This window comes from Phalacrocorax carbo, chromosome 15 (genome assembly GCF_963921805.1).
Source record: "Phalacrocorax carbo chromosome 15, bPhaCar2.1, whole genome shotgun sequence".
NCBI classification, from domain to species: domain Eukaryota; kingdom Metazoa; phylum Chordata; class Aves; order Suliformes; family Phalacrocoracidae; genus Phalacrocorax; species Phalacrocorax carbo.
The window spans coordinates 7,878,387-7,897,986 of NC_087527.1; the positions used below are offsets into that span (position 1 = coordinate 7,878,387).

At 52.7% G+C, this 19,600-nt stretch overlaps 1 protein-coding gene across 7 annotated transcripts in view; it reads right to left on the bottom strand.

The window, feature by feature from the left end:
• Positions 1-19,600, bottom strand: part of SGSM1 (small G protein signaling modulator 1) — a 49,954-nt gene that overhangs the window by 12,965 nt on the left and 17,389 nt on the right. Inside the window, exons 4-19 of one of the 7 annotated variants that reach the window (XM_064465914.1) lie at positions 14,020-14,182; positions 13,035-13,187; positions 12,406-12,473; positions 11,280-11,425; positions 10,645-10,776; positions 9,946-10,070; positions 8,876-8,938; positions 7,852-7,919; positions 7,253-7,413; positions 6,594-6,723; positions 5,273-5,452; positions 4,019-4,157; positions 3,593-3,657; positions 3,056-3,201; positions 2,347-2,475; positions 1,676-1,858 (exon numbers count right to left, since the gene is read on the bottom strand). In XM_064465914.1, the coding sequence (XP_064321984.1) occupies positions 1,676-1,858; positions 2,347-2,475; positions 3,056-3,201; positions 3,593-3,657; positions 4,019-4,157; positions 5,273-5,452; positions 6,594-6,723; positions 7,253-7,413; positions 7,852-7,919; positions 8,876-8,938; positions 9,946-10,070; positions 10,645-10,776; positions 11,280-11,425; positions 12,406-12,473; positions 13,035-13,187; positions 14,020-14,182 (2,051 nt within the window). Of the gene's footprint in view, positions 1-1,675; positions 1,859-2,346; positions 2,476-3,055; positions 3,202-3,592; positions 3,658-4,018; positions 4,158-5,272; positions 5,453-6,593; positions 6,724-7,252; positions 7,417-7,851; positions 7,920-8,875; positions 8,939-9,945; positions 10,071-10,644; positions 10,777-11,279; positions 11,426-12,405; positions 12,474-13,034; positions 13,188-14,019; positions 14,183-19,600 lie in introns of all 7 variants that reach the window. The other 6 variants (XM_064465915.1, XM_064465913.1, XM_064465917.1 and 3 more) reach the window with 6 other exon arrangements.

A 19,600-nucleotide genomic window follows, 5' to 3' on the forward strand; every position in this document is an offset into this window, starting at 1 on the left:
GGGACGTACAGAGCATTGCAATGACATCACGCACAAACAATAGGGTTTTAGGAAAACACGGCACTTTGAGAATGGCAGCAGGAGTTGTCCCCACCCTAGTATTGTGGGTGTTTGCTGGGCAGGGCTCTGATGGCGAGAGGAAGGGCGACTGTTTTCCTCCATAACCATGGGAGCATTTTATAACAGGAAATTTCAGGTTAAGATGGGAAAAGGGAGAACCTTTGCATGTATTAACTCTGCCAGCTCTCCTCCCAGTGCATGTTCCTAGAAGAGGCAGATGCGGATACAAAAAAAGAACCATAGTGGAGATGCGGTGGGCATGGGAATGATTCACAGGGCTTCAGCAATGCCGACCATGCAGCCCAGCTCTGCTCATCCCCTGCGAGAGCTGTGTCATCCAGCTCTTGCACACAGACCCTGGTTTGGACTTGCCTTCCCTGCACCTCTCCCTCCCTGTACACACACATGTAGCCCGCATGGTTGGGGCTGAGCTCATCTCTTTCCAAAAGTATTCATACAAACTCCCCAGAGGAAACCAGATGAAGTCTTCAGTGCTGCACCTACCAGGCCCTTTTCAGCTTGGCCTCCATTTGCCTCTGGTGCAGCGGTGCAAGGTCAGATAACCCAGCACTGCTTGCTCTGCCATGCCAGGCTATTCTCCTCCAAGGACAAAACCCACATGGAAACACTCCCTGGACTCTGTTCCCAGGACTGCCTTTCCTTTAACACCCTTTTCCCTCCACACCCTTTGGTTTGGGCTGTGGATCTAACTCCTCACTGCACTGCTATAAGCCAGTCCCATGAAGCTGGGTGCCGGGGCCCAGCTCTGTCCCACGATGGGACAGTGTACCGAGGCTGCCCTGAGCCCTGCAGGCTCCTTCACAGCCAGTCCTAGAGCCACCCCGCTCCTCCTGCCCACAGGCAGCAGCCCAGGCTTCCTCTGTACTGAGCAGCTGGTGGAAGGAAGGAGTCAAGAAGCCCACTGACCTGTTTCACAGCCCCTCAGCACCAGAAACACGGCCTTCCTCCCTCCCCCTACTTCAACACTGACTTCCATGGAGCTAACTTTGATGCGCACCAGGAGTGCAAACCGGGTAACGAGTATCTCTTGCTCTCCAGAGATACCCACAAGGAACATTTCACAGGACTGGTGAGTGTCTGGATTTGGACATGTGGCTCCACGAATGAGTTCTGGGCTCCTGGCTGATCCGCTGCCCTCTGGCAGGACCCCCTGCCCTCACCCTGCTGCCCCTGGCTTTCAGACCCTCTGCGCACAGCACCCCTACCCAGGATCACAGAATCAGAGCTGTTCAGTGCTGCTGTGGATACCACAGCTGCAAGAACCAAAGCAAATTTTTTTAGACCTCCAATACGTCACTCAGGCTGCAGATGAAACCCTCTTGGTCAGTGCAATACCACAGGGTATGGAAACTGAGGTCATACCGCCGGACATGCCCGCTCCTACTGCTCAGCACTCCAGAAGAGCAGATGAATGAAAACAGGTAAGAAAGCTCCAACTCTAACTTGTATGGATTACAGTGAGCAACGAGTCACAGAAGCAGGCAGAGGTCAGGGAAGGAGAGTGAGCAAGAATTGTCTCTCTGCCCCTCCCTGTAGCACAGGCCAACACAGAGCCTGGGCAGGCACAGCCCTCCCCAAGCCCCTGCACCCTCACCTCATTGCTGATCGTCGAGTCCCTGTGCATCATCCTCTGAATGTGGGAATCCAGACTGGCCCCAGAGGAGCACTTGGCCAGAGCTGCTGCGTGTGACTCCTTCTCCCGCTGCCGGACAATGGCCTCGCAGCCCAGCCACTCCGCCATGGTGTGCTCGTAGCAGGTGCGGATCTGGTCGTCAGCCTGCAGCATTTAGAGACAGAGCGTCTTTGAACAGATGCCCCTGGAATGGCCCAGAAACCAGTGCCTCCTCCATCCTTCCAACAGTCCGCACAGAAAAGTTAAGTGCATGCTTCCATTAACGTGACTAGATGGGACATAAAGTCACCCATCTCCAGCACAGTAACAGCCAGAGCCTGACCCAAAAATCCTCACAAAAATTAGGACGGAAAAGTGACCATCCATCTCCTTCCTTCCCTCCAGAGGTGCACAGGGCACTGAACATCAGCAGCCAGCAGCTGCACAGGGGAGCATCAACCTTGGTCCTATCAATTCTTGCTTACCTGAGTCTTTCTCCCATCGGCTATCTACAGCCGCTGTACAAAGGGGACATAACGCCCAGTGGGTTCACAGGGTGGACTCTGGCATACGGACAATTCAAGCTGTGAAATATCCAGGGCACACTAACGCAATCCACCAGGCTGCTGAGTTGGCAGCACATCCATACAAACCTCTTTCCTTTCTGCCTCTGTCATCCCAAACTGATAATGGCCCAAAAGGAAGGGCCAGACAGCTTTCCTGATCTCGTGCTGGATCCCACCATAGTAGATCAGCCGCAGCAGCTCCTGGTCCTCGTAACTCTGTGGGAAGAGCTCTGAGTCAGGGCACAGATGCAGCCAGAACCACAGCCCATCAGCTGGCAGATGCAAGAACAACCCCAGCCCAGCCATGCCGCCTTTCAGCACCCCGAGTGCTGCCCAGACGCTGACCACCCGCAAACTCACTGCCCATTCACTGCAGATGCTCTCTCAGATCTCCACTTGGGCTTAAGCACAGCCAGAGGCCCCTGCAGATGGACATTTTGGGAAACACTGGCTCACCACAGCTAGAAAGTGACCCAAAGTCACTCAAGGTCACTGCTGTGCCTCTCAGCCCCAGCACCACGTCAGGACTGTGGCACTGGTCACAGCTCTCCAGCCGTCCTGTGTAACAGCATGCTGGGATCCCCCTCAAGACCTCAATACTCAAGGTGACAGACAGTGCTGCGGGCAGGCTCTGAACAGAAGCGTGCTAAGGAGAGCAGCCTTCGTCCCCCGGCTTCAGCGTGTCGAGGATTAGGAGCCCTGGGAACTTCTCAATTTGCTTTGCCTTACCATGCTACAACCACTTAAGTGACGCTGCCCTGAACCCCCAAGCCCACCACAAGAGTGTTGGCCCTACCGTGCTGTCCTGCAGGTATCTCTGCCATATGTCCACAGTCAGTCCCGAGCTGGCGCTGCAGGGCACATCAGGAGACACGATGTTGTGGTTAACCAGTGCAGACAGGTGGGTTCGCACCGTGGAGAGGTGTCTGCAATAGGCCAGCCCTGCATCAGGCAGAAGCAAACATTCAGCCAGGGAGCTCAGGGAGCCAGGAGGGTGAAGTGCAGGGGAAAGCTCTGATGAATCTAGTCCCTGAGGGAAACCCTCTGAAGCCACATCCAGCCTAAGGAGCAAAGCGGGGAGCCTACTGGGACAGGTCAGTATCTCATCGTCTCACACCACCAGCTGCTCATTGGGCTGAAGTCCAGGGATCAGTGTTCAGATGTCTGCTCCCAATGCTGAGCACGAGTATGTAGGGCCCTGCATGCAACAGACTGGTCCCAGTTCCCTTGGCCACTGCCCTGCTGCCTCAGCAGCACTGCTAGCCCAGAGCCCAGGACCTTATCCCTTGCCCGTCACACATCTCAAAGCACCATAGGTGTGGCAAGTACTCACAGCCATAGAAGGCCCGGGACAGGATTTGGTACTTCATATTGTCACACAGGAGCTTCAGCGGAGCTCTGCCAAAAAAAAAATACACTGGATGTGAGGAAGCCCCTGCTTTGATCTGACTAGTCCAGGTTTGCCCTCAGAGGTGCGCTACAGGACCTCTGCTCAGCTTGGGAGCAGCAATTCTTGCTGCCAGGACATGGCCACAGAGCAGCTGACATGTCCCAGATGAGGGGACAAGACTGACTTCAGCCTGGACATGTCCCACTGGCCCCTGTGAATGGTCCCTGGACAACTGAGCCAAGCGTGAGGCTGAAGACACCGCTTGTACCATAATTGCTCTAGTACAGCCATCCAGCTGGGCTTTCACCTGTAACCCCTGTTTTATTTTACCTGTATTTCTCAAAGCAAGCAGCAGCAGAGCCATCATACCTTTCATGGCTGCAGCCATTGGATGGCCCACCATCAGAGGAGCCACTCTGAGAGCAGGAGGAGCAGGAGGACTTGCGGGTGCCGGGCTGCCACATGGGAGGCAGGCCAGCACCTGGCGTGTCCATCAGGTCCTGGGGCACTGTAAGAGGGCAGAGAAAGGAGCATCAGCTACTGTCTGGTACTGCCCTGCAGTCAGGTGAGCCACAGAAGGTCGACAGAGAGGAGGGTTTTGATTAGCAAATGCAGCATCCCACACGCTTCCCAAGGAGACTCCAGCAACCAGGTAGGACCCACACCAGGTAATCACAGCACCAGCACTGGTGAGCTCAGGAGAAAGGAAAGGAAACAAAGAGCATTGATGAGAGATTGAGATAGAACCATCTGCCAATTAACTACAGTGCCTTCAGCAAGCTAATCTTAAACTGCTGAGCGCTGACCACAGCAGAAAACAAACACCCAACTCAGAGAGATTCAAGACAAGGGGCTGCAACAGACTGTCATACAGATGAGAAAAACCATGACTGAAATCAACCATTGGCTCAGGAAGAGTGGATCACTGGAAGAGAAAAGCCTCCATCTCTCAAACACTAGGATCCCATCCAAGATTCAGGGAAAGATGGGAGCATCCAAATCCCAAGACAGGAGATAGACTTTGATGACGAGGTTGAGAGGGACAGCAGGAGCAAGTAGCTCTTCATGTTGTCACTTGCTAAATCCCTGCTTAAACTCAGGAGTGCTATTGCAATGGCCTCGGATCCTGCTCAGCTATCGCCCTGCAAACTGAACAGGCACAGAGCCAGCGCAAGGGGCGAGCGCAGCCCCCGGAGCCGACCTGCCCCGCACTGAGCAGCTTGGCTGCTGTCCTGCCCTGGAACAGCCCCTGCCTTTCGGTGTTGGGCCTCTCTAGGAAAAGGCCATCATGAAGAAGGTGAACTGTAGGATGCAGAAAAGGATTAATAAAGAATAATCCTACTTGCTCCTCCTTGGAAATTAAATGGTGGTAAGAAATTCCAGCTTCCAGCTGGGAGACGGCTTCCTCACTTGCCCTTCGAGAGTCTCACTGACTCTCCCTGCTTGTGATATTGAATAACTGATACTAGCAAGAAAAATGTTGGAATATTCCTATTTCCCTCACACTGACCAGGTGCTGATGGGTCAGTGACAGTCAGCAGTGACAGGGGACATCTCTGCAGGAATTATCAAGTGACAACACAGGCAAGCAGTAGTACCAGACACAAACGACAGCCGCATTACACTGACGCCGAGAGGCCCCCAGAGCAGCAAGGGGAGGTCGGGACGTGATGGGGAGACTCAGAAACCATTTAGGGATCACCACCATCTTGCTTGCAGCTGGAGTCCTTGCGATCTTCCCTCTCACAGCAGTGGTGGCGATCACAGATGCAAGGAACGGATGAAAATTGCTATTAATTTTAACTAGAGACACAGAGAGAGGACAAGGGCACAAATGAAAAGGGAGAAAGGAAGAATCTGAGAGAAGAAAGAACTGATGCTGCTCCACCCCCCTCTGGGAAGGTCTACAGGAACTGCACAGACTTTGATGATGCCAGCTGAGGAGATCGCAGCAATTCATTTCACAGAACATTTGGCCCCCAGCATGGAATTTTAAGGGGTAGATCAAAAGGAAGCTACAGAAAGGAGCATCTCTGTCTTCTATTTTAGCCTCAATCTGATTTTTATCTGACTCACTGAATTGTGTTAGTCAGCTAAAGGCAGGGAGAACTAAGTATAATCTTAACTGATGTTATGGAGGAGTCACAGGAGATGTGACTGCTCCTTTCTAGCCTCAAAAATATAGGGACAAGTTTTTGATCAAATTTCATAGCTTTTTAAAAGCACTCCACAGGTCTTCTATCGCACTCTTGGTTTTCCCCCTTATAAAGTCATCTACAATGTTCCCAGAGGTCAAAAAATTGTTCTTAGTATCCCACAGAAGAGTGAGGACAAACGTGCAGTCACTTCAGCCAAGGACATTGTTCGGATCATTCACAACCAGACACTACGAGCTATTTCTGGTTTGGTGAAACCAGCAGCATCCTCCTCCTTGCCCTGTGAGCCAGGGAGTGAAGACACACAGGTCAAGCCTGGCAGTACATAGAGAAGGGTGCTGTAACCTCTCCTTTGAGCTGCAGAAGCAATGCTGAAGGAACATAGCTGGATTTAATGCAGCACTTGCTGAGTTGGCCTGGTCATAGCAAGAGAACAATCAGCCCTGGAGGCCTGTGATGATGAAAAGTGACCCCCAAGAAACGTGACCAAAGCGAACCTTACTACTGCAATTATGTGCAAGAGTTTTTTTTCCAACCACTAAGGCAGTCATGGCCTGTTGTGCAGCTGCAGAAACGAAGGACTCAGTAGCAAGTGAAAGGTTAAAACAAAAAAATAAAACCCAACCCATACACGATGTTGAATAAAAGGCAGTACTGTTACAGGCAAAGCCCATTTCTCTGGAACCATTTCCTGGCGCCAATTGCCATGTGCCTGTCAGTGCTGCATCCCTGGCTGCTCATACGCCCTGTGATAACCCACCTGAAACACTCTCTGACAACAGACTCACCAAATTCAGACTGTGTCCCTGGGTAGATTATCCTGAAAACATAATCTGTGGCTTCGTCATCTTCCTTGTCGGACGCAGACTCGGAGGAGCCCTGGGGACTTCGCTTCCTCAATTTGGGAAACACCTTCCCCTAAGCAAACAAAACTTGTTATTCACAAGCTGCCCCACGCTCGACCACACAGGCCAGCATGGTTGCTGCCTCATTTGCCACACTCCTGCCCAACAAGGGCACATGCAAACATCATCTGGGCTGACAAAGCATGTTCCGTGTGCTGGAGCAGCCTTTGGATTAAGCCTTCAATTACACGGTGAATATGTAACTCTGTGCACAGGGTGTGTATAATCCACGCAGCATGGCCAGGTCTGTGACACCAAACCTACACCAAACCTGTCATGGCCAGCACCCCCATACCCTCCCTTCCGATTTGCCCGGAAGGGTCTGTTTAGCTGGTCAAAGGCATGGGCTAAATCAAACCGCCATATTTCAAGCCCACCTACCTTCTCAGTTTCAGGAGGGGGATTGTTTGAAATGCAGCAGCCCCCAACGTCAGGCAGAGAGTCCTCCCCATTAGCTCTGCTCTGAGACACTCCACACACAACACCAGCAAGAACCCGCAGTGCTGTGGGCTCAGGAACAAGCCCAGTTTCGGGGTGCCTACCTTTCCCCGCTGTGACCAGAGTGGCGGATCCAGCTGCCCGTGGGGCAGGAGGCCATTCTCCAGGCAGGACAGGAACTGCAGTAAGTGCCCTCCTCTGGGGAACCGCAGCGGGGGCCTCTGAATCCCATCCTGGCTCACCAAGACAACCGTTCCACCGCTATCTACTATTAGCAACAGTGACAGCAGAGAGGAGACACACACGTGAATGAAGGAAACATTACCAGTCAAAAATGCAGAGGACAGACAAGAAAGCTCAGGGAATTTTATTTTTAGTGTGCAAAACAGAGTTTCTTCCTTGTTTGGATTCTCCCCTAAGTCCTTGACAAGTCTGGGGCCCTGGAGGAGGGAGTGCCTGGGAGATCACACGCTTGAAAACCACGAAGCATTGCTCTGCAGGGAGCACTCCCCAGCCAAGCACCACAGCCAGGAGCCGGTTTAAAGGTTTTTCTAGAAGCACTCACATAGTAGTGACCACCCAGAGCTCTGGACACCTGCCCTGGAGCTGAATCAAAACATCCCCTATGGGCACTCCCCAAAGGTCTAACGAAGCAAGTATCAGGGCGATAACACCCTCCAGCAGCCCCCCACTCTGGCCTTACCTTGCTGGTGACAGTGCAAATAGACGATCTCCTCCAGGCGAATAGTCATGGCATAGTCCCAGTACACGCTGGAACAGAGAAAGAGAGGAAGTCGTGAGCTTCAGGGTTGCAAAAGGCTCTGCTTCTGTTCACATGAGCTCCAGATCCTGCCTCCAGCTATCCTGGCGCCAGGGGAAGCTACGGAAAGGATGAGGTCCCAGGAGCAGTGCGATTGCCGCAAAGCCAGCCTGAGTCAGTGACAACGTCCCTCCAGAACCAGTAACTGTCCCTGCTACTACAGCTCAATCAGGGCAAATCCAGTCCCACCTGCCGCGGGCTGTTTCTCTACCTCACATCGTTCCCAGACACGGACAACGTGCCCATGGATCCTGGCAATTGGAGGGAGGGATGTGGAGGCCTGCAGAGCTGAGCACCCTCGTCTGGGCACCCTGGAAAGGACTTCTCACCCTGCTGTGGTGCTGGGAGAGCCCCAGGAACCTGGTAGGAGCAACCCCAGAGCCCCAAGGAAACACACAGTGCAGTCCAAGCCTGGGCTGCTGCTCTGCTGAGCTCCTGTCCCCAAAAGCAGAAGGAAATAATCCCTCGCAGTTTGTGGGTGTTTTCAAAGCTGAAAATAAATTTGGTCCCAGGTGCTTCTGTTTGAGAACTGTGGTCCCTTTACCCAGGCACCTCCAGGTGACTGAGCAAATCTAGAAAATGCTGGGAGACCTGCTGGTCACCAAGCAGGGCAGAGGGCCAGAGAGACACCACGAGGAAGCTGGGGAAGGGGATCTTGCCAAGAGACATGTGGCCTCACGCAGGGTTTCATTTCTGTGGAAAGCCTAGCAAAAGCACTGCTCTGTGAAGATGCCAGCCTTCAGTAACACCCTACTTTGCAACAAAGCAAACTTCCAGGTTCTGAGCAGCATTATCTGCCACTTCACAAAAACAGCGCTTAAAATAAAGGCATTATGAAATGGCTCATGAAGACAGTTAAGGTTGGGAAGGGGTGCATAAGAGTTGCTCCTTGAAGATTCATACTTACTCTGTCATCTGAGTCCTCTCTTCCTTGGTCGCGTCTTGACACTGGGAATTTTTAGACCTTAGGCTGATGCCCAAGTCAAGAACTCAGGAAAGTAGTGTAGAGATGAAAATAGCATTTTAGGGGGAGGGTACCAGGCATTATGGAATGGCCCAGGGGCCAAGAAGAAAGGGGAGATGAAAAGAACACAGGTAAACAAAACCCAAAATACTAAAATTGAGAACAAACAAAACTGAGAACAAGTTTTACTGAAGAAATTCTTTACCCTAGGTCAAAGAATCGGTGTCCTAAATGCTACAGCTTTCCTGAAGTGTTTGCTGGTAGAAAGGGATTTTGTTTGCTTTGTTTCTTAGGTAAATTGGGACCTGGCAAGATTCTGTAGTTTGTTAAAAGGATTGCAGCTATGAAGATAAATGCCAGCAGTCCATAAGGCAATCCCAGGCAAAAGGGCATGGCAATACACCCTGCCAAGCAAACTAAGCAGACTTCAGGCTCCCTGGATGAACAAGCTCCAGGGACTCCGTTAAATACAAGGGACTTTGAATACCTGCATGTAGGATCAGCTGCAGACTGCACCAAAACAGCACTACGAAATGGCACGCACCCTGTTACCGAGGTACAAGTATCTGGGAACTGTTCATGTTCCCTCTCTCTGCAGGTACTCTTCCCCTGTTTATTGGCTCCTCAGTTCCCCAGATTAAAATAACCACAATAAACCTGAAAGCACTGTGTAGTGTGCGGAGAGGGCATTCTCCTGAGAAAATCCCTGAGGGCAATAAATGAAACCACTTTGCATCTTTCAGAACAAGCACCCCCAGTTCCCTTCCTGAACATTTCCCAGCAGGGATGGGCAACAGCACAGCATCTCACACTATCTCCCGCAGCCCACCTCTCCCACCACCTCAAGCCTCCTTCCCCGTCCCTTCCCTTGTTACAGACTCCAGCGTGATTGTTTTGCTCTGCAGTCAGTGGGAGAACTCACTGACAGCCTTGGACACCAGATCCAAACTGGGAACCTGGGGAACATTTGCCTCCCCTCTGCCCCACGCTAGGGCGCTCTCTGAGCCAGTCACCTCTTCTCGTAGTCCAGATCCCCCACAGAGCCATTCATCAGCTGGTTGGGAGTCCACTTCAGCGCCATGATGTCGGCAGTCTGGTGAAGGGACAGATATCCCGGGATTGCCTCCATGTCATCTCGCTTGAGAAGAGAAATGCAGGGAGAGATTGAGCTGGTGAGAGCAGACTGGACGATGCCAGAAGCACGAAGCACCACCTCAGGCTACCCGAGGCTGAGCCATGCCCTGGAGCCCAGTCCTGGAGTATAACACAGCCCTGCCTGTCCACTCACTAACAGTGAGAAACCCACAGCGGCCCTGCAAAACCTCCCAGCAGAGACACCAGGACACTCACAAGCTCAGAAAAGGGCCAAGAGCAGCTGCCCAGCTAAGGCAAACTGAACAGCTCCACCTAAGCAGTTTGCACTGCATTTACTTGACTACAGTAAGCAGAAAGGGACAGGAGGAGGGTTCTGTGGCCTCTGGTCAAGAGCAGGCAGAGAGAGGAGCCTGTTTCTACTTAGACACAAGCAGAGCTCTTCCATTCCACTGGGAGGATCCATATCACCAGGACCTCAACAAACGCAGCTCAGTCACTGCCTTCCCAGATTAGAAACGAGCCCGTGCTTTTCTCCATCAAAGAGCACCTTGGGACAGAATTACCTGGCAGGGAGCAGAGCAGTGATGTAAAGCCCAAGTGCCCCAGCAGGTACTTACCGGCTGCACGAGGACGTTGTTCTTGCCATAGAGGAGTGTGGCTCGGGAATTCTGGTGCAGAGACTCCACGTAGTCCCTGGCAGACAGCGACGGCCGGTCATCCATACTGCCACTCGAATGCCTCTTCTGAATCTGGAAGAGATCCACCGACAAACATGAGGTCAGCACAGACACCTCTTGCTTTCAAAAAGCTTCTCCTGAAAGCTCATTCCTTCCTCACTTACACGCTTAAGAAAATCACTACTAGGAATCTTTCCCTTTGTGTCCTCTAAGAGGATTCCTGGCTCTGCTCAAGCTCGATTCTATACTTAGAGAAGCCCCAGGTGTGTACTTTATTTGCAATAAAGACAGCAGACTTCAACTGCGTTTGCTTATCATCCATATACACTGTTCCCAAAGGGCAGAGACCCCATGATGCAGTGCCGCGTTGGTCCAGCACGCCTACAGTCTCCATGGCCCATGCTCCCAGCACTTCTGGCTTGAAGACTTCAAGTAACTGCACTTTTTCTCATCAGAGGGCTTCACAGACCTTTTCAAACAGAAGGAGCCTCAAACCCTGGCGAGTGCTGCCCGTGCACCCCGGGAGGAGCGCTGCGAGGGGCTGTCCCTCCCAGCCTGGCTGTCCCCCCACTCACACAGAGCGCCGGGCGCTTGGTGGGTGAGTCCTGGCGACAGTGCGAGCTGTGGATCCGGTGCCTCTGAACCAGCTCGTCAGCTGAGGGGTCTGTCCAGAAGTGGTCAGCAGTCTTCATCTTCGTGTACTCCAGCGCACAGGGCCCCACTGCACAGAGAAGCAAATCGCAAACATAAGGAAGACATTGGTGGTGTTCCGATGACTGCGGTCACTTCTCAGGTCCCCGGAGCACAGCATCTCAGAGCAGGGGGGGTGGGACAGCAGGCAACAAGCACCAGTTTTAGCACACGTTGCTGCTGCATTGTGTAACAGCAGCGAAGAATTCAGAGGGGTCAGACGGCCCTGGCAGCGAGCAACAACCCACTGCCTGACTGGCCATGTGCATGCCAAGCCCCGTGCTACAGCATCACACTGCTTCCCAGGCCTTGGCCTCAGCCACGGTTTATGCCTGTCAGTATTACTGAAGCCTGTGCAAGAAAAGGAAACCCCAAGCTCAGCCTTGCCATTTTCCATCTCTATTAATTGCTCTGCAGCTGGGCATCATGCTGGAGCACCTCTCCTACGAAGAAAGGCTGACAGAGTTGGGGTTCTTCAGGCTGGAGAAGAGAAGGCTGCGGGGACACCTTATTGTGGCCTTCCACTACTTAAAGGGGGCTATAGGAAGGATGGGGGCAACCTCTTTAGCAAGGCCTGTTCTGACAGGACTAGGTGTAATGGTTTTAAACTAAAGGAGGGTAGATTTCAACTGGATAGAAGGGAAATTTTTTTACAATGAGGGTGGTGAAACACTGGCACAGGATGCCCAGAGAGCCTGTAGATGCCCCATCCCTGGAAACATCCAAGGCCAGGTTAGACGGGGCTCTGAGCAACCTGATCTTGTTGAAGATGTCCCTGCTCACTGCAGGGGGGCAGGACTAGATGACCTCTAAAGGTCCCTTCCAACCTAAACCATTCTATGATTCTATGATCATATGGTCTTTATAAGCACTCCACAGGGCTACCTGTGCAGGGCTGTTAAGTTTTCTGAAGTTCTTACTAGACAATTGCATTTCACATCTCAGATCACAGAACTGGGAACACAGGTTTGGAAAGCAAGCTATCAAAGTACGGTAAGAGGAAAGTGTTACCCAATAAAGATGCAAGAATTGGCCCATCCACGGGATCCATCAAGAGAGCTTCTTTCTCATAGTACTTACTAGAAGAAATAGAGAGCAGAATGCTGTAGCATTTCAACCCCCTGCGACTGCAAAAATGATAGACAGCGGTTTTAAGGCATTGTAATGCCCTTCCTTCACTTTCTGTATCACTCTTTGATGGTGAGAGGGCAAGAAGCCCTTAACAGGCTGTTTCTGCTAGCCGTGAAATCCCTGGGGAATAGATGTCCTCCTGCAGCACACCACAAACATCACCATCTCCTGACAAAAGATCTCCAGATCTGGAGATGACACCTCCCCAGGACAGGCCACCTCAGCATGCAGTTTCCAGGAGATCAGGACGACGCAGTCCCCGACAATCCAGCCATCAGCAGAGCAAGCATGGCCTGTCTTTATTTCAGGGAGCATACAGTGGCCAACAGCCGCAAGGTATCAGAGTCCCTGTGCTAGGCACAGAGCGGCACAACTGGCCTGTCCCACCCAGGGACATCTCTGGCCTGCTTGGACACAGGTCAGCCAGCAACACCTCCAGGACCATTGGAAGGGGCAGAACCTGGTAGCGAGTCGGGAGGGGCAAACGGTTGGCCTGTGCCAGCACTCACCTGCTATTTTCTACCAAGTAATGCACAATTTTATCCAGGACCTTTTCGAAGAGGGCTGTGCGGATCCAGAGGTGCTTGATGGCTTGAGGAGACAGGTTGGGCAGCTTCGGCATCTTGCGCACATTCTCCGGGATGCCCTGGACTTGATTTCGTCTTTAGAGATACAAGGTAAAAGACAACATCACCACTGGCTCATCACTGAGCACTGCAGGAGCCCAGGGCACTCACAGAACCTTGTGGGGCCGGAGACCAGGGTTTCAGTGGTGCTGACTGTGGTGGCCAGGGGCTGCCCAGGGAACTGCATGGGGACAGGACCCTGGAGACTGCTCCCTTCATCTATTCCACCGCTACTCCAGAAGGCCAACCTCTGCATTTGAAAACTGACTTCAGTAAATCATAGTTTCCCCACTGTAGAGGCACCCTAGAACAAGCCTTTCCCTCGGCAGAGTCCTCCAACCCACACACATTTCCACTGGTGCCTGAGGACAGCAGTTCACAAGCAAAGCAGCTTATCTCAGGACAGCATAAAGATTCCTGCCCCCAGGTAGCTACACCATCCATCTCCCTGGCTCCTGAGCAAGGACGAGTAAGCCACTCTCAAACAGAAGTTGACTTACTGCAGGTTCAAGAGCTGCACAATGAGGCAGGCCAAACTGGGGTCCAGTTGGCTTAGTGCACTGGCCCATGAACTGTGACAGTTTGGGAGCAAACATGCTTAGCTGTCCCTGAAGCATGAGACAAGGGGCAGAGGACGTAAGAACTTGTCCACCCTAGCTTAAACCACACCCACAACTCAGAGTCTCCTAGAAAAGCAACCAGTTCAGTCAAGATATCAAAAGCCCAAGGCAGGACTTTGCTCCACTGAAAGAGCAATTCCTCCTGCAGAGGCTCAAGATGGACATTGCGACCCGCATCCATACTCAAACTACACACCCACACTGGAACGCAAGCGACCTGCGGGGTAACAGCAATGTCAGTGCCTTACGCGTTCTCAATGAGCTGCTCCAGGTCTTGCACCTTCTTGCAAAGCTCTTCTGCCAGAGGAAAGCTCTTGCCCACCTTCATAAACAGAGCTGCTATCTTGTTGCTGCGCAGGAATCCTGCCGCCCTCCGCTTCAAGCCGTACAAGACACAGGCTTCCACAGCAGCTGCAACAAAGCAAAGCTGTCAGTGAAGCGGCAGAACTCGGAGCTCACGTCACAACAGGCGACTGCCTGCTGCATCCATGACCTTACTCCACAGCAGAAGGTTTCCCAAGAGGAATCCAGTGCCTTGTTCTGCTCCTGCCTAAGCAGACAGGAGATTAGGGAACCCAGATGTCTTTTGACCCAGCAGGTTTTTCTGCCTGCAGAGTCATCGGTTCTGCTGACTATACAGAGGTACAATTTCAGTTTTGCAAAACAGAGAAAATGAGGTTGGTGCCATCTATTAGAAGTTTGGCTAATCCAAGCAAAAGCACTAGCTTGATGGAAGTAAGCATGAACTTGTGCCTGTTAAAGCAGATCCAGGGTCTTCCTGGAATCACCTGAGGGGGACTAGTCAGGCAGACTAACTTGTCTTGGACACACTTATCTGATGACCAACAGCCTAAAGAGACCTTACTAGACTGGCGATGAAATGGCAACATGCAGCTTTTGGACCACAGAGGTGGTGGTACCTCTGTGCCACCAACGGCGAGCAGCCTGCGCTGATGTGTCAAGCTAGCAGCCTGGACGAGGATTTTTCAGAGTGCTTTGTTTATTCATAAAACAGAGTGGGAGAAAGGACTTGGACCACTGTGCTTGCAGCCCTTTTTTCTGAAAACACCAGGATCTGGCTCCGCCACATGATACCCTGAATGCAAACAAATTGATGCTATTGCTGGGAAATCTCAGCATGCACAGAGGTTGCATCTTGCTTCCAGGTTTGTGCCGGCATGATCGCTGTTACCAGAGCGGTGATTTTCCCAGCAGAGAAGCAACTGGCTGCTGGTGTGGCAGGAATCGCACGTATCAAGAGCTGCCAAGACCCTGGTCATACAGAGTCACTGAGGTTAAGCCTGTGGGAGTAAACAGTTTATCTGTGGTTTAACAACTTGAAGCTAAGCGGGGCTGTACACCCCACAGTGATGCATCTAGCTGTGCTCCCCTGGCTAAAGGGGTCTGAAACCATTTCAGGTGACCAGTTTGTCTATGGGGCCAGCAGCCCCAGCCAAGCCTGGGACAGAGAGCAGGCTTTTGCAGTGCCATTGGGCAGGGCACTGCCAACAGCATGCCAGACTTGGGGTCCCTCTGTTAGCTCAGCGCACGAGTCCCTCTCCTTTCTCTCCAGGGTGCTCATCAGTCCGGACACCATCATTAATCAACAGGTAGATGGAAAGATGGGATGTAAAACTTCCCAGATGATACATTTTAAGGCAGAGAACATCCCCACCTGGCCTTCAGGAAACGTCCTCATCACACATGCAACAACCAACAAGCAAGTGCGCTGTGTCTTCTCCAGGTAGGACAATTGCTTTGCTATGCAGACAAGCAGGCTGATGTTCTCCTTGCAGGTTTCTTGCAGATTACAGAGAAACAACTTACTGAAGTTTTCCCTTCGGCCCAGTGTGAGGGATGGGAACAGGAGATTTTGACCCTGGTCCCTGAGCTGGGATGGTCCAAGTGAGAAGGAGAAAGCTCGGGAGCCAGGGACAGGCGCGCTGGGGATTTCTAAAGCAGCAGAGGAAACTGAGCTTTTTTTTTAATCCCACAAAAAAAAAATCTCAGTGTTCACACATTTTCCCACAAAAAAAACTACAGGCCATAGAGAACCTAGGGACAAACCACAGGCAACACCTGCAGCTTGTCTGGCTTTGGAGACCCTCCCAGTTCAGTGGACTTGGTTGGCTCTTTGCAGCTGGTCATCAGCAGTAAAGTCCCCGTGCAAGGCTTCACCTAACTCCCTGCACTGGCCTCTGCCAAAAGGCAGCGTCGGGCACTCACCGAACCACAGCGAGTGCCCAGAGAGCACCGGCCGCCTGCCCTCTCCTGCCAGGCCCCCCAGTCGGGCACACAGTGAGCGGGGAGCCCGGGCAGCTGGCTCTGCTGGCAATGGGCGACAGCAATGACTCCACAGAAAGACGCACACACGTACAGGCTCCACCGGCAATCTGTTTGCCGGAGTCCCCTGGGAGGGCTTAGGATGGATGTCTAATGTCAAACACAGACTTATTAAACAGGCTGATCAAAGCACTGGAAAATTACGTGGACCCACAGTTCTGCAGGCTATTGATCTGAGTCTGACAACAAGCTTTCTGGTGCACCAGCACCCCTCCTTCCCCAGGAACCCGACGCTGCAGAGCCAGCCGCGCCGAGCCTTCCCTGCAGCGGCCCAGCAGATGCTGATTCGCCTCTCCTTTGGAAAGGCATTTTTCCTACAGCTGAACAACTCTATGGAGACATTTAAAAAGATGTTTCATGTAGACCCATCAACATCAGCTCCCAGGGCTGAGGGATGCTCTCATTACCACTGCCCTGCTTAGTGCCATGCCCGAGTTCACCCCTGAGCAGGCAGGGCGAGCACGCAGCATCTGCGGTGCTGCGAGACACATCCTATGCTAACAGCAGAAAAGCAACACATCTGGGCCAGCCAAGTCCTTCTCACCCAAAACCAGCCATTCAGAGCCACTGGGTGGATACCTAGCTTTTAAACAAAGCCCTGCACAAACCCTCCTGAAGCCCAGATGTGCTACAAATAGCATGGCCTGTGCATGGATGGGTGTTCCTACCTGTCCCAGAGGACTATTTGCAGCTGCAAAATAAGACCAGTCTGCTTCGTGGCTTTGGGATCAAACGCAAGAAGACCTACCCCTCCCTCACACATGCTCAGATCACCCCATCCCACATCCCTTCATTCATTTGTTCTATGCTCCAAGGCTGAAGTACAAGTGACAGACACAAACAGCCCTCCCTGCCTGAGGCTGCACCCAGTCATACCCATTTTAGAGCGCCCAGCCATGGAGCAGGCATCTCCCAAAAGGTCAGGCAGGTCTCTGCTGCTAACCTCAGCAGGGCAGAATAGCAGTCATCAACCCCACTGAAGTGGGGTCAGGAGCCGGCTGGAAGTGGAACTGCAAGCAAAAAAGCCACATGAACACTAACACACAGTTTTGGTTTTGGAGTGTAAGGTTATGCCGACACACAGCCGAACAGGCAAACACAGCAGCACCTCCAAAACCTGGGGAGAAGTCCCCGCTCTCCACTGAGACTGAACCGAGGTTTGGGTCTCTGTGGGACCACCCTACCAACGTCAGCGCTCTACCAGTGGAGCTGGACTTCAGCCCCGCTGCCTGCTGCCAGCACTGGGCATGGCACCATCGCCCCCTCCTCCAATTTGTGCAGTTTGGGATTTCCCTGCTCTTGAGCAGCCACCTGCAGCTCTTCGGAGGTGGCCTCAGCCTCCCCAGTGGGCACCAGCCTGGTGGGCTCCAATGCTCAGCTGGTGCAGCTGGGCGCCGGAGCTGCCGGACGCAATGCAAGAACAGCGCTGGATTTGTGGCATTCCTAGACCTGTCAAGGCATCAGTTCTCAAATCAACTATGCTGCCAATCAGCAACTTATCAGGGTCCAGTTTTCAGCCAGGTGCACATGGTAACAAGAGGCGAGCAAGGCAATGAGCCCAAAAAGCCCCTCTGTGCCTCACACCCACCCTCATATGCCAGAGACAAAAGTCATGCAAGCAAGCCTGGGGCAGGCAGATGAGGTCTTCCTGCCTCTGCTGCCCACCGAAATGCCTTCGCAAACCAGACACCCTCTGCCTCCACCGGCCCCGGGAGTGCCTTACGGTAGCAAGACACCCCACCCTGGCAAGCACAGGGCCTTGTCAAGGGGCCGCCATGGCTCCCAGTCCCGCGAGGCACCAGCAGCCAGGGCTGCCCTCCCTGCAGAGCCATCCTGCAGCCCTCCCAAGGACAACCTCTGTCAGGCATCAGATGCTCACTGTGCCATCAGTTCCACTCTGAATTTCCAGCAGATGAGTAAGAGCACTCGTGCTCATGCAGGAGGGCAGCAGATTGCTTTGCTCACGTCATGGCATCGCACCTCCCTGCCAGCTAGGGAGCAGCACAAGGGGGAAAACCCAGACTGCTGAAAAGCCTCCCAGCACGCTCCAGCAAGATGGAGCAATCATCAGCATCTGTCCTCAACGCTGTAGCCTGAACTTCTCCAGAACACTACCCCTGCTGGCAAAACTACACATGAATGTGCAGAACTCTCCCTGTGCCCTCCCAAGGGCTCAGAAACTTGGCCACATAAACTAAGTGCGCTGGGTCCACACTAAATCCAGGGGTAATGGTAGTTTTTTTAAACTTATGATTTTTTTAGCCCAGTTCATAACTTACTGTCACCACTGCCAACAGACACTGTGAAGAGAAAGACTCTCCCCACCCCTAAGGCAGAGGTGCACTGTGCAGGAGCTCTGTGCAGCTACACCCAGGCAAGGTGAGAGGTTTATTTCTCAGCAAAAGACTAAAGATATTTGAGATCCCAAGGGCACTCTGGCACGATTCAAACCACTCAGGGTTGAGCATGAAGGCAGTCTCGGCAGTGATGTGGACAAGCAGCCCCTTGGCTCACACAGGCCCCCAGCCCTGCTGCTGGGTCTCCATCAGCCTCCCAGGGCAGCGTGAACGTGACAGATGCCAACTCGTGTTTGTCTGCTTCAAACCCTTCCCTCGTGGGCAAAACAGGGCAGCTGCCCTTTCCTGCCAGACCACTGGTTTCATCAGAAGGAGTTTGCGGTACACTGGCTACGCAGAGGATGAGGAGGGCTTGATGGAGGATGGCTCTGGGAGGAAGGTGGCTCTCCCCAGAGAAAAGGGCAGCTCTGCCTAGCCAGAGCCAGCCTTGCAGCACGCTCTGCTTGTCAGGGAAAGAGGTTATTCATAAGCTTGCATGGCTCACATGGAGAGCCACAGCACCGAGGAAGGGTGCACACACCATTCAAATGAGAGAGCAACAGCAGACCGGCCAGAAGGTGTAGACACCAGAAGCCAGTGAAAGTGCCGTGGCACCATTAAGAAGCCAGGAGAAACCTCGTGCCTGGATGCCTCAGCTCCATGTTGCAGGAGGCTATAAATAATTCCAGGCTGCGAAGCCTCGTGCTGCACAGAAAACCAGAGAATGAGTCACACCTTGAAGTCTGTTCTGCTCTTTCGATGCCATTTGGTTGATAGCACAAAGGCACACGGGCCTCAAACAAGCACCTGTGTGTCTTTTATGCAAGGGCCCAGGAGAAAAGGAAGAAGGCAGCCTCTCTGCTCTCCAAAGCAGAAAAGGAGACCTCACGGCTCCCTCCTCTTCCTTTTTTGTGCCTACGTCTGTGGATGCTACAGTCTTATTCAGTGGTGACAGTGCTGCACGAGCCTTCTCCGAGCAACTTCTTCAAAAGCTAGTTGTCATCACTTCTGTCATTTTCTTCCCAGCCTCCAAATTAGCAAGCTGCCCTTCAGCTATTTGTAAATTGAGGAGCGCTGCTTCCCCTCCACATGCTGCCTGAGGCATTTGCCCAGCAGCAGCCACATGGCCCCAGCCTCGGCGTGCTGGAAG